The sequence below is a fragment of the Ascaphus truei genome, chromosome 15 (assembly GCF_040206685.1).
Source record: "Ascaphus truei isolate aAscTru1 chromosome 15, aAscTru1.hap1, whole genome shotgun sequence".
NCBI lineage: Eukaryota > Metazoa > Chordata > Amphibia > Anura > Ascaphidae > Ascaphus > Ascaphus truei.
The window spans coordinates 15,359,231-15,373,160 of record NC_134497.1 but is presented as its reverse complement, the minus strand read 5'-3'; the positions used below and the strand labels follow the sequence as shown (position 1 = coordinate 15,373,160).

The 13,930-nt window shown below is 44.5% G+C and overlaps 1 protein-coding gene across 1 annotated transcript in view; it reads left to right on the top strand.

Annotated features, from left to right (window-relative positions):
- Window positions 1-13,930, top strand: part of MMP24 (matrix metallopeptidase 24) — a 107,157-nt gene that overhangs the window by 81,312 nt on the left and 11,915 nt on the right. The window contains exons 6-7 of the mRNA XM_075571774.1: window positions 11,120-11,334; window positions 13,075-13,213. Of these exons, the coding sequence (XP_075427889.1) occupies window positions 11,120-11,334; window positions 13,075-13,213 (354 nt within the window). The remainder of the gene's footprint in view (window positions 1-11,119; window positions 11,335-13,074; window positions 13,214-13,930) is intronic.

Genomic DNA, 13,930 nt, shown 5'->3' with positions numbered 1-13,930 from the left:
CTGCTCAAGTAACTTTCATGACTTTTCTTCACATAAAGGGCGACTCCTCCTCCCTTCCTTCCTTCGCCGTCCTTTCTAAGTAGAGCGTAACCCGGTTAGAACGGTGTCCCAGTCCCGATTCTCAGTGTTCCATGACTCCACAAAATCATCCCTTGTCATTATTGCAATTAGTTCTGGCATTTTATTCCCAGGCTACGAGTATTGGCACACACAGCCCGAAGACTTTTATTGCTTTTTTTTTTTTTTTAACCCTTTCTGTTCTTCCCACACACTTCCTTCTGCTTGTGTATTGATCATTTTTCCAGTTGAAGCTATCTTTTGTGTCACGGGACATGGTTCCTGCTGTAAAGTCCTGCTCAATCGCTACCCTTTGCAGACATGGGGCAGTTGCATGTATCCTCACTCGTTTCACTGTTTGTTTGTTTTTTTGTCGTTATCTTGTGCTGTCTTTAAATAAAAACACCTTTTTTTTGTTGTTGCCTATGAGAGAATATCAAAAGGGAGAGGAGAAAATTACTAATTCGAAATTTGATCATTTAAGTCAGAAGAATTGATGTGGGAACAAAGTAACTGTAATGTTATATATGTATATATGTATATATATATATATATTGTGGCATACGGCTCCCTCAGGTTGCTCTGACGTCTGTCCAGGCTCGCCATAACATGGTCATTCTGGGTAACCAGATAGAGGACCACGTACCCCAATGTTGGGATCCTCTGGCCTCGGTCTGCTTTATTAGTTCTAGGCAGTGGGACTGCAACACTTTCAATGAAAATAGAAAATAAAGACCTGCTCGACTGAGCACTAACTAAACATAGGATTTCCCCTGCTAACGTTGGGCGGCTTATCCGCTTTCCAACAACATAACCGCGTTTAAAACTACACATAAGAAAGAAGTTTAACATTTGGGGAGAAGGTTCTCACCCTTTCTGTCTCCTGAGACTCCGGGCTCTTGGAAAGAGATAGAAACAGCAGGGAATCAGCCTTAAATACCTGCGTTCCCAGTCAGCAGAGCAGGTGAGGGAAACCAGAGCAACAGCCAACTCTGGCCTGGATTTCTCATCCACCAGTTTCAGCAACTGTGAAGCTGTGGCATGGAGCACATGTGCCCTGTGCCTGTACTTTCTGGTGTAAATAGGATAGAAACTGCCTAGTAACCTGAACCTGGGAGCCCTATATATCCCATATAGCACCATTGCCTGGTCTCTCTCTCTCTCTCTCTCTGTGCATACTTATTTTGGCGAACAATGATAATATACGTATACCTTTGTGTATTTGCAACTGCATAAAAATGCAACTGCAGAGCACATTCAGATGTCCAGGCGAGCCACAGCCCTGCCTTTCCCCATTATCTCTTAGCATGCACTGCTTCCACTGCAGCCAGGGATTCTGGGAAATAACATGCTAAGGAGCTCTCCGTGCGTCACTTTTTGCTTCTTACCCATTGTATCATTGACCCCTATAAGCTTATACCCGCTGTATTACACTGCATTTCCAGCACAGCCTGAGACGTGGGAATGTTCTCTGCCTTTTATTTTATTTGCTGCGGCGTGGAGGGTTTTGCCCCTTTTGGACTCACCATAACTTACTTTGGGCAACACTTCCTCTCTGCCCTGTTCAGAGCCACTTCGCCCCCCTGCCGTTACTGCTTCTGCCGCGTGATCATTTCAATATTGAACACAGCGAATTTTAAATACAAATATACTGTTTAAAGCGCTAAACCTAATGCTAATACTACAGTGCTGTGCACTAACCAAACTAAGCAGCCTGGTGATCTATTGAGACATCTCTATTATCTCTAACTAATTAAATATACACAAAAATAGATGACATAACCCGGCGCTAATATATGTGAAAAAACAATAAAAAATGAAAAAATGAAAATATTGTATATATAGTCCCAAATGGTGCCAAGTGATAAAATGATAGTTCAATGGTTACAACCTTAAAAATCCGGTTGGGCACAGACTCAGTTCACAGTTCATCAAAACAGATGGTTCTTCTCATATGTTGTACTTGATCCTGCATATTAAAGATATCAAGCAGAGAACAAACATTGCGCAGTATATTGAGACAAACAATATTATTTCCAAATAGTAATGTATATCTGTATTGCCTACTTACTAGAAGTGGCTAGATCACGTGCAGGGGAGAGAATCTGTTCTTTAAACCTTCTTTCCTTGGAAGCCTCTTGATGTCGCACGAACCCCTCGTGGTGTTCCTGGCCTCCGTGGGTATAGAAGGGATCTTTCTGCAGCCCCTGTCTTCAGGAATCCTGTACCTCTTACTCCGTTTAGGGAACAAAAAGAAGAAGGACAGAGGATTGCGCAGCACAATAAATCTTTAATGGCACTTGCCCAAAACCACGATAAAATACTCACAAAAGAAGGTGAGTTAAAATACAATGAAAAGGTGCTCGGCCCAGCACACACACACAGCCGCCTGAGTCACTGGTAGTCCGCTCCGGTACCGCGTGTACCTCGCGTGTATCCGGCGCTCTAGTGTGACGTCACTATCTTCCGTAAGACTCGCGGCTGGGATGACTGGGACACTGCTCCTTAGGCTCCTCCCTACGCGTTTCGTGACGGGGAACCCTGACGTGACGGGGTCCCCTGACGAAGTGACGTTCCCCGTCACGAAACGCGTAGGGAGGAGCCTAAGGAGCAGTGTCCCAGTCATCCCAGCCGCGAGTCTTACGGAAGATAGTGACGTCACACTAGAGCGCCGGATACACGCGAGGTACACGCGGTACCGGAGCGGACTACCAGTGACTCAGGCGGCTGTGTGTGTGTGCTGGGCCGAGCACCTTTTCATTGTATTTTAACTCACCTTCTTTTGTGAGTATTTTATCGTGGTTTTGGGCAAGTGCCATTAAAGATTTATTGTGCTGCGCAATCCTCTGTCCTTCTTCTTTTTGTTCCCTAAACGGAGTAAGAGGTACAGGATTCCTGAAGACAGGGGCTGCAGAAAGATCCCTTCTATACCCACGGAGGCCAGGAACACCACGAGGGGTTCGTGCGACATCAAGAGGCTTCCAAGGAAAGAAGGTTTAAAGAACAGATTCTCTCCCCTGCACGTGATCTAGCCACTTCTAGTAAGTAGGCAATACAGATATACATTACTATTTGGAAATAATATTGTTTGTCTCAATATACTGCGCAATGTTTGTTCTCTGCTTGATATCTTTAATATGCAGGATCAAGTACAACATATGAGAAGAACCATCTGTTTTGATGAACTGTGAACTGAGTCTGTGCCCAACCGGATTTTTAAGGTTGTAACCATTGAACTATCATTTTATCACTTGGCACCATTTGGGACTATATATACAATATTTTCATTTTTTCATTTTTTATTGTTTTTTCACATATATTAGCGCCGGGTTATGTCATCTATTTTTGTGTATATTGAACACAGCGAAGCTGCCCTCACTTATGTTATGGTGATAACATTTTGCCTTTGGATACTCTTTGGACTTTATTGAATCTGGCCCCAATAGAGGGGTTACGACATCCATTTTATTTGTGAGGGAGATTGTTGCCTATGCAGAAATAAATGAGGTTATTGAACGATCGCCCTATCTTGTATGTAGGGTATGTTTTCCATATGACAAATGACCTTCATAGTGAGAACAATTTTGCCCATTACTTTACTGTATGTGTTAGGGGGCAGGGGGAGGGGAGGTTGTTGGGGATAAGGGGGGGAGGGTGTAGCACGGTGGGTGCCATTGGAAATGCTAAATACTGCAATACAGAAGATTTCTTTAGATCACTTTATCAGTGTGCTGCCAACATTTGATTTTATCAAATGTGCTAATCTTTATTACATTAACCTAGCCTTTTGGTATAGAAAATATGCTGTCACTGGCTTTTTTTTTTTAGACAGCAGGATTGGATGTAAGTGTACCAGCACTTTTTCCCAGACATATATTCAGATAGATTTCTTTCAAGGGCATCCACATCCCATTAATCATTTGATAACAGCATCATCCATACCCCATTTGCACTTTTTTTTTGTAATCGATCCGTTACAAATGATCTGAATTGTGTAGCAGTACCTGATACAGGGGAAGGGTTCGTAGCGAGCGATCGAATGTGTGAATATAATAAGATACTTGAAGTCGGTAAGAAATATTTGTCTTGAACCACTTTGTGTTAAAAATTCACATGCAAACACCCACCCATTTCAATCATATGTATTGGGTTCTACTGAAGATATCAACGTCTTGTGTTACAAAATGTTTGAAGGACATTGGACCTACGGCAGCTGGGCAATTAAAAAAAGACATGTCAGAAAGGAATCTGAGTGCTCCCGAACACTGTATTTTTTTTGTAACTTTGGTTAAACTACAGAGCTATCATTTGTATTCAAAACATCAAGAAAAGAGCAAATGATTCCATAATTACACCTATCTATATATATAAAAGTAAAAAATTGTTTGTGGGTTGGCGAAGCGTTTGCGTATGGGAGCGTTGGCGTTCGGGAAACAAGCTTCTTCAAATCGTTGAAGGTACTCTCCCCACTCAGTCGACATCAGGTGAAAGGGGAGCACGGGGGACCAGGGGGTGGGGGGGGAGGAACACAGCAGCCAGCCACAGGGACCGGGGGTGGGGGGAAGGAACACCCCCTGCTACCACCACCCGCCCCGCGTTGGCAGCGGAAGCACCAGGGACCGTGGGGGGTGGGGGGAAGGAACACGGCAGCCAGCCACGGGGACCGGGGGGGGGGGGAAGAAACACCCCCCGCTACCACCTGCTGCCCCGCTTGGGCAGCGGGAGCGCCGGGGACCGGGGGGGGGGGGGGAGGGGAGGGGAAGGAACACGGCAGCCAGCCACGGGGACCGGGGGCAGGAGGAGCAGCAACACACACACCCATTACTTACCTGTGCAGGTTTGAAGTCCTGGCAGATCCATCCTGCGTCACGACTGGGTCAGTACACGTGGACATGCAATCCCGGGCAACGCCAGGTATATAAGCTAGTAAGTATATATTTATGACAGAAGTGGAATACATACTACAGTACTGCAGGTGTGTTGGTACGATCAGAAATCAATTAAGGGTTCCCAGTTCGTGGGAGTTCATGGAAAGCTCGCGGTGCTGCTGGAATAAACTGCCTAACGATAAGGTCTCACATGAGTCATGATCATGTAAGTCTATGGACTCAATCCACGAGTGGGTGGACTATTTAATGAGCGTGGGTTTATGTCATTGTAGAGTTTGCACACTCTCATAGTTTTCTCAAGGGCAAAATGCAAATAAATATCACTCTCGGGAATCTATCCTTCGCGATGGTTGGTCCGTAGGTGGTCTTGATCACGTACGCCAAAATTAGGAGTTGATGCTGTCAAGGCCTGGGCAGCCCAGGCTGTATTAAGGGGGCAATTGAGTGAGGGTGGAATACATAATACATTTGTGGAATCGTTTTTCTTTCATGCTCATTTGATTTGGTCAGATTGGTGTCCATTTGATAGTACCTCCCTTTAAAGGAATGTTAAGGCTGACTGTATTTTTGTCCAGGACCGGCCCACTTGGGTTGGGCGCGGTGGTTGTCCACTTATTCTGGAGATTTATTCAGGCTTCTGAGCCGCGGTGCCCTTTGTACCCTACATTTGTTATGTTACTTACTAGTAATGAATAAAAGCATTACAGGTTCCCTCCTGTGCCACCCTGGTGATATAAATCCCTGGTATCTCCTTCCAGATCCACATGCCAAACCAATAAGAATTCCAATGTCTGCTTTACAGTGGTTACTTGATTAAGTCAGTAACATTTCATTCATATGTGTAGCCTTCTATTAATATATGCTATAACATGCATGTATAACCAATATCAACATCTTGCATTGCCACATTTCAGGAAGAAATAGTTCATAAGTGGTGCTATGCCATAATACACCGTCCGGCACCAGAACACACCTTACAGTCCATTCACTTGAATGGGTCATAAGGTTTCTAGGGATAACGGAAGGTGTCTTAAGGCTTAGCACTACTTTAGTAAATATGGACCTATATCCACTGAACAAAGCCAAAGCAATCCTCCCTGACCGACCCCTGAAATCCAAAGGGATTTGAATTGTCATGACAAGGGTTTTCCCATGAACTAGCTGTATCCGGTGTAACATGCGCCAATCTGGCAGATCTTAAAGGTTATTAATTAAAATTTTGTTTTTACCCCTCCCTGTAATGCCACGATGTCTCTTGTCCCCTGTTCACCACCTTACTCTGTCCTCCATCATGCCCCATGCTCCTCTTTGCACTCTCTCCTCCCTGCCTTACTGTGTCTGCTCCTCTCTGTGCACACTACACTCCCTCCTCTCCTACTCATCTCCTCTGTCTCCTCCACTTGCTGTTTCTCTGTTTCCTCCTTCTCTCCTCCCCTCTCTTTGCACTCCCTCCTGCCCCATGTGCACATTGCACTTCCTTCCCACCTTCCTTCCCACCTCCTCGTCATCCATCTGTCTCCTTCTCTCCTTTCTCCCTCTCCCTCTCGTTTCATCCTTGCTGTGTTTGTCTCCTCCACTCCTTGCTGTCTCTCCTGCCCTCCTGCTGCCTCTCTTGAAAACAATATGGCCATGTCCAGGCAGCGATATAATCTCAGCGCCCATTGAGGCAAACGACATTGCGAAGTTATACTCTGATATAGGGAGAGAGAGTGACCCAGTGAGTAAAAGACACTGACTGGCACTGAGAGTTTGAGGCTGGTTCAATTCCCGGTGTCGGCTCCTTGTGACCTTGGGCAAGTCACTTTATCTCCCTGTGCCTCAGGGACCAAAAACATAGATTGTAAGCTCCACGGGGCAGGGACCTGTGCCTGCAAAATGTCTCTGTAAAGCGCTACGTATAACTAGCAGCGCTATACAAAAACATGCTATTATTATTATTATACACGTTTTCTGTAGTTATTTGCTTTGTTTGTATCCCCTTTAAGTAGCTCTCGTAATAGAGTAGGTGTCTCAAACAGTTGGCCGAGTGAAACCTTTCCAACACGGCAGCATTTTGTGTATTTATTTGACGTGTTTAACTCATATCCCCAATATCTTGCATTGCAGCACTCACAGCTGTAACACACATTTCCTATGCCATGCTCCCACTGTGATTACAGCTTGCTGATTACTCCCTTCCGACACTTCCATTTGTTTAGTCCTGCCGTGTTTTGCTCGTCTCATTTCCAATGGTTATCCTCTTTAGTCAACGGTCTCTGTCTGTCTTCGTCCCCGTAGAGTTTCACTTCGATCTCTTAGTCTGTTTGAGCTCTCCACTCATGTTTCATGGGCTTTTCTTCTACGGTGTCTCGGTTCTTTCCACACAGGTCAGCTATTTTTACACTTCTTAAAACCTTTACAGACTATTAAGATCAAAGACACTTAAAATGGTTACACTTAACAATTCTAATTAAACAATGTTTCCATTCTTAAACTTTATTGTTGCTTATCAACCATGTAACAGCTGAACATATGTACGGAAAAATACCTAAATTAGATAGATGGATGGATGGATGGATGGATGGATGGGTGGGTGGATGGGTGGGTGGGTGGATGGGTGGATGGATGGATGGATGGATAGATGGATGGATGGATGGGTGGATGGATGGATGGATGGATAGATATTAGTTAACCTGTACAGGTATAATTTGTACCGTATTGAGTGTCTCGCGTGATACCAAAAAAACTTTGTGTCTTTACCGAACAGACTAACTATGTCTTCAAAGTGCCGGTCTCCTCCAAACAAGTAGACCTCTACTCACAAGTTCATGACGAAATTCAACTTTAATGTGACAACCACGAACAGCGGAAAGACAGCGTTCCAGGTCCCATATGGACCTTTCATCCTGGAACGCGGTCTTCCCACGGTTCGTGGCTGTCACATTAAAGGAGAATTTCACGTGACACTAAAAAAAAACCTATTAGATGTTGAGGTCATGAGGTAGAGCTGTACTAGACAGTGAGGTGGGCGGAAGTCGCCTGTTTTCCGAACGCAATCTACCCCGCGAGAGCTGCGTAGTGTCAAACAAGGCAAAATGCCAGGAAAAATTTGGCAAGTGCTGCTATTTTCCAGCGAGAACACTGTGACTAGCAATGTCGTGCCTTGGGCTTCTGTCTACACATCTGCTTCCTGTGGTCCGTTCTCTGCAGGCCTATGATTAAAATGACTCATTGCTGCACTGGCTACCTTTTGCCTGAGCAATATACTCCAGTGTTAGATGTGCCCGGTCCCACGTCTATTAGAAATAAACCAGTGTTACCTTCTCCTTACGTGTATTTCCGAGTGAATAGAGTGGTGAGAATGTCTTCGAATTTGCTTCCCGTTTTTTTTTTTTTCTTTCATTTTGCGTTTGAGAATTTTTTTTCCGCGTGGCCCAGAATTTTGCCAGAATTGTGACGGCATTTCACAAAAATGGCTGTATATAAAGGACCCCGTGACCTTTGCGTATTGATTTTTAATGTTTGGGAACATTTTTTTTGCAAAGACGTTCACAAATCAAAATAGGCAAATTTCTCCTGGTACACAAAACTTCAGCAAAAATGTTCCACATCTCTCTCTACGGGTGAAACTTTAGTTATTCCTTCAACTAAGTGTACTGTATGACTAATTTGGAAGAGTTTGACTTATCTAATTTCGGTTTCCCCACTTGACATTTTGCAAAGAGCTTATCATTATTAGAGCTGCCAGCGTGCCTAATAATTATGAAATCCTGCTCAATATTGTAACTGCCCCCAGCAATCTGTTGAAGGCGAACAATGCAGTGAATTTAAATGTAAAGGTTATGTTGAGGGATAACCTCCTTAGACTAATGTATTTGACTGAAATATGAGACCTTGGTCCACTGTAATCTTCGTGTCTTCTTCTGTACCCTAATGATGATTTTTGAAAGCTGGGTGGTTCCAATACATTGTGTCCGGAGTTGTCCTTCAAATGATTAGGCCTTTGGAACAAAATAAGTGTGTCTCGAAATGTTACGTCCAAACAATTCCATATCAAGAATCTATTAAAAAAAAAAACAAGACCAGAGACAAAGCAGAGTTTTGAAATGAAAAAAGGATACGTTAAACGGTAGTAAAACAAAGTACTTACAGTTTAAAAAAACATATTGATATTGAAATATTCAGCTACACTAATAATGTGTAGAGGTACATATATAAGGAGTCAAAAAATGTTGCGTTATAAAATTACAGTAAGTGTGAATTTTTGTACCTACTGTTTTGCCTTTTCTAAAGAAACTCATCAAATAGTTTTTATTATGTTACATTAATTAACTTGTTTGGAAGTCACTCATTTAGAATTTTTTTTTTACATTGATACTATTATTATAACGGATACCTATAACAGAAGAATAATTTTATATAATTGTAACCCATATTTCCCCCCCCCCCCCCAGACACACATGCTATATCTAGGGTGTGTGAAGGCTGGCTCCACGTGTGTGAGTGGTGCGTACCTGTGAGGAACAGGAGGGCCTGAGCTTCCCGCGATGATGTTGGGGACACAGGACCAGGCTTCTGGGGTAGTTGCCTCATGCTTTAGTGGTGGTGCAGCGCCTCCATCCTCTATAAATCCCAGGGATATGGGGTAGGATCCTTATAGAAGAAATAACCCTGGTCCCAGGGTGGATGCTCCAGAATCACACACAGTCTGATGTAAAATAGCAGTGTCTCTTTATTCTCTCGCACACAGCAGTAAAGCAGCACACGGCAATCCAAATGTATGTACAGGCCTCTCTCCTCCTCTCCTTCCCTCCAAATGAGTACTCCGACAGGATGGTCTGTGGGGGGGCCTCAATACCCCAATGCCCACCATCATCAGGGTGAGGCGGCATTGGTCCACTGGAGCCTCTGCTCACAATCCAAACTCATAGGCCAGAGTTCTCTCGCTCTTCCCACTCCCAGGACAGACAGGCTAAGACTGGACTGTCTCCTCCAACTCCCAGGACAGAACCAACACGTCACTGACAGGAACCGGCAACTAAACAGAGTCAGCCCCGCCCCTCATGATGTCAACAGGACCTCCCCTCTGTCTCAGGCCTGCACCAGAGTCAGGGGCCTGCATCGATCACTGCAGGCAGGGCTTTGAAGGGGGAAAACCCATGATTACTACTGGTGCCTGCCCTTAACAGGACCTACCACAGTAGGAGAAAGATATGTATAGCCCGTGCTGTTTACAGGGGGCTACATAATATTAACACGATTAGCTTTTTAATCCTATGCTAGGAAGTCACTCATTTTGAATTTTTTTTTTTTACATTGATATTATTGTTATAACGGATATCTATAACAGAAAAATAATTTTCTATAATATTAACACGATTAGCTTTTTAATCCTATGCTAGACTGCCAAAAATTATTTTGCGCACGCAAAATATAGTCATTTAATGTATGTATGTATGTATCCTCTCTTTCCCTCAGACTAGAGGATCTGTTGCTGAGGTGGGAGCGAGGGAGGGAGTAGGGGCAGAGAGGAGGGAGGAGGAAGGAGAAGAGGGAGAGAGAGAAGAGGTGGAAGAGGGGGAGAGGGGAGAGAGAAGGAAGAAGAGAGAGGGAGGAAGAGGAAAGAGAAGCGAGGAGGAGGTGAAAGAGGGGGGAGGGGAGGGAGAAAGAAGGAGAAGTGAGAGGGAGGAGGGGGAGGAGAAGAGAGGGGGGGAGAGAAGGAGAAGAGGGCAAGAGGAGAAAAGGGGGGAGAGGGGGAGAGAGATTGACAAGAGGAGAGTGGGTTAGGAGAGGGAAGGGGGAGAAAGGGAGCAGAATAAATCAATAATACAGCATTAATGGAGATGCTATTAGACAAACACCATAGTAATATGTATTTTTTAAGTGATGTCATTTATTTTCTAAATCATTTTTTATGCGTCCCGTTATTTACTTTTGAAAATCTGTTCACCCTATATTAGCAGGATGAACAAAGCTAGAGACAAGGAGTGGGCGATACTCTATACTGCCCTCATCTGGAAGCTTCCAGTATTTGCCACAGTTCTATACTTCCTATTTGCCTTTATAGATTATTGGTTTCAGAGCCAGTATTGGCAATTTGTATGTTCTTACCCTTTAAAAGATCTGTTTTTTTTTCTTCTGAAGACTGACAGATTTACTTAGAATAAATGTTTATTTTTCGTTCTTATTTTTAGGTCCCCCGGCGGAAACGCTGGAACCCACCCGCCCTTTACCGACTCTTCCACCGCGCCGGATCCATTCAACCTCAGAACGAAAGCACGAAAGACAGCCGAGACCGCCGCGGCCTCCGCTCGGCGACAAACCTTCCACTCCCGGCTCCAGACCCAACATATGTGATGGAAATTTTAATACGGTGGCACTTTTTAGAGGAGAAATGTTCGTCTTCAAGGTACTGGAGCTACATAATATGATATTGTTCTAACCCCACGAAACATTTAATAATCAGCAGAAGGATAAATTCCAGAAAGCAGTCATATTTACCATGGCCAAGCGGCAACAAAAAATGCAAAAAAAACGCACAACGCAGCGCACTGCTCAGGGAGACAGGTGGTAAAAAAAAAAAAAAACTCCTACGCGTTTCACACAATGCTTTATCAGGGAGTATTTTTACCAAGGCCACTAATTTTTTCCCTGTACAAAGTACGATAACTGCTTTTATATGAGACAAAAACATGCTATATCATTTGTCAATATTTTTCTGATTACAACGCAACCAAGACCGCCAATAGAAATATTGGGACACAGGAGCAAGCCCCCCTTAATCCCCCCCGTATAAAACCCCTCCGACCCCCCCCCCCCCACACACACACACACATACACACACTGTGCACCACTTGGGGTCCCTGAAGGAGGGGGAAATATGGGCGTAGGGGGTTTAGTTATGGACGGGAGAGAGGGAGTAAAGAGTGGGAGATGGACTAAAGAGAGAGGGAGAAAGGAAGGGGAGGGGGAGAGTAAAGTGGGAGAGAGAGTGTTGTGGGGTGAGAGAGAGAGAGTTCGGGGGGGGGGAGCGAGAGGAGCGGGGGTAAGGAAGGGAGAGAGAGGGGGTAGAGAGAGTGGTGGGAGGGGGGCAGAAAGAGAAGGTAAAGGGGGAAGAGATGAGAAAGAGAGGTGTGGGGGAGAAGGAAAGGATAAAGAGTGGCCCGCAGAACGTGGGATATTTAAACCACCATTTTGTTTTTCCCCGGAAGGGTCAAGAGCGCGCCAACTTCAGTGGTAACTATCTCTGAAGCCAGGGGTCCCCTTCCTCCCATCCTAGGTAACAAAAAAGGGGGTTTAAAAAGAAAATGAGATGGGGAACGGTTTCTTTCACTGGTTGTGATTTCAATAGAAAATCTTAATTTAGGAATACATTTTTTTTCCCAGCAGTGATGTCACTTGTGTTAAACGTATCTCTGCTGCTGGATATTTATAGCAACATTGTATCTTCCCGTCATCCATGGGGAGCTGAACGTGATGCGAAAGGACATTGATGTTAATGGCACCTGAAACTTTCTGTACTGTAAATAACATCTCCAAAGATGCCACATGGGGGCGCCCTATTCTACTTTTTAATAATGTTTAACGTTTTTTTTTTTAAAACGCACATTGCAGCTGTACAGGAAAAAATACAGGGCAGTAGGAATCGCTCAGTGGTAATGTGGCTGGAATCCCACGGTGAACGTTCCTTTATAACCCTGGACAAGTCACTTTATCTTCCTATATCTCGGGCACTAAAATGACATTGCATGCTCCATGTGGCAGGGACTCCTAGCCCCAAGACCACAAAAGGCTCCTAAGCTTTGCACCCATTAATATGACACCACCTGTATCAAAGAAAAGGAGTCCTATTGAAATCAATGGGATAGTTTGCTTTGATAAATATGGTGCAGTTGTCCTGTTCCACCTTTGACCTGGCTTTGAGACTTTGCCTTATAGAGGGGTATGTATCGGAGGTCAAATCTGTGTGTGTGTGTGACAGTGTGTGTGACAGTGTGTGTGTGTGTGTGTGTGTGTGTGTGTGTGTGTGTGTGTGTGTGTGTGTGTGTGTGTGTGTGTGTGTGTGTGTGTGTGTGTGTGTGTGTGTGTGTGTGTGTGTGTGTGTGTGTGTTTTACATTTAGTTCATTGTTGTTATTATTTTTTTTGTAGGATCGTTGGTTTTGGCGTCTTCGGAATAACAAAGTGCAGGAGGGATACCCAATGCAGATTGAGCAGTTCTGGAAAGGCCTTCCTGCTAAAATAGATGCCGCGTACGAGCGCTCGGACGGGAAATTCGTTTTCTTCAAAGGTATTTTCTCATCTTGTTGGTGATTTGACATTTAAAAGTGTTTTTTTTTTTTATAGGCTGAAATAGACGTGCAGGAAGAGATGTCACTGCTTAGAGCTGCAGTAATTCTTAGGGCTCGTTCAGGCTGCCAGCTGAGGACTCGGAGGGAGGGCGGGAGGGAGGCAGTGCTGGGAGTTTGCTGGGCGACATGTGATTATCCCCCAGCAAACTTTTCAGCGTTGGGGAGGGGGCGGGGCTACAGACGCAGGGTAAAGTATCCAAGCTGCAGTCATGAAATCATTCTGAAGAATGATTTCATTGGCTGCCTTGGTCCCTGTGACGCTGCTTCAGCTCCAAGAAACGAAATTTTCGTTTACTGAAGCTGTCGTCAGCAGCAACTCCTGGCTTCGGAGGCAGGGCAGTAGCTATCCTGACAACAAGTATTCAAATTGAATACTTTGTTGCTCACGGCAGCACGCACGTCAGCACGCCCTGCCCCCGAAGCCAGCACCCTGAACGAGGCCTTACTTTTCATGAGTTGCATTTGCATTCAGAAGTGTGAATTTCACGTATACTGTATAGTCTGCAAATCAAAAACATTATTAGACAGTAGGACGGTGGAGAAGCCCTAATACCAACAAAAAAACGTTAGGGTAATAGAGATCAAAGCAATAATAAACTAACGGGTTACACTTACAAGGCTTCTGTTATTAACACTAATCACGTTAGTTTTAGAGT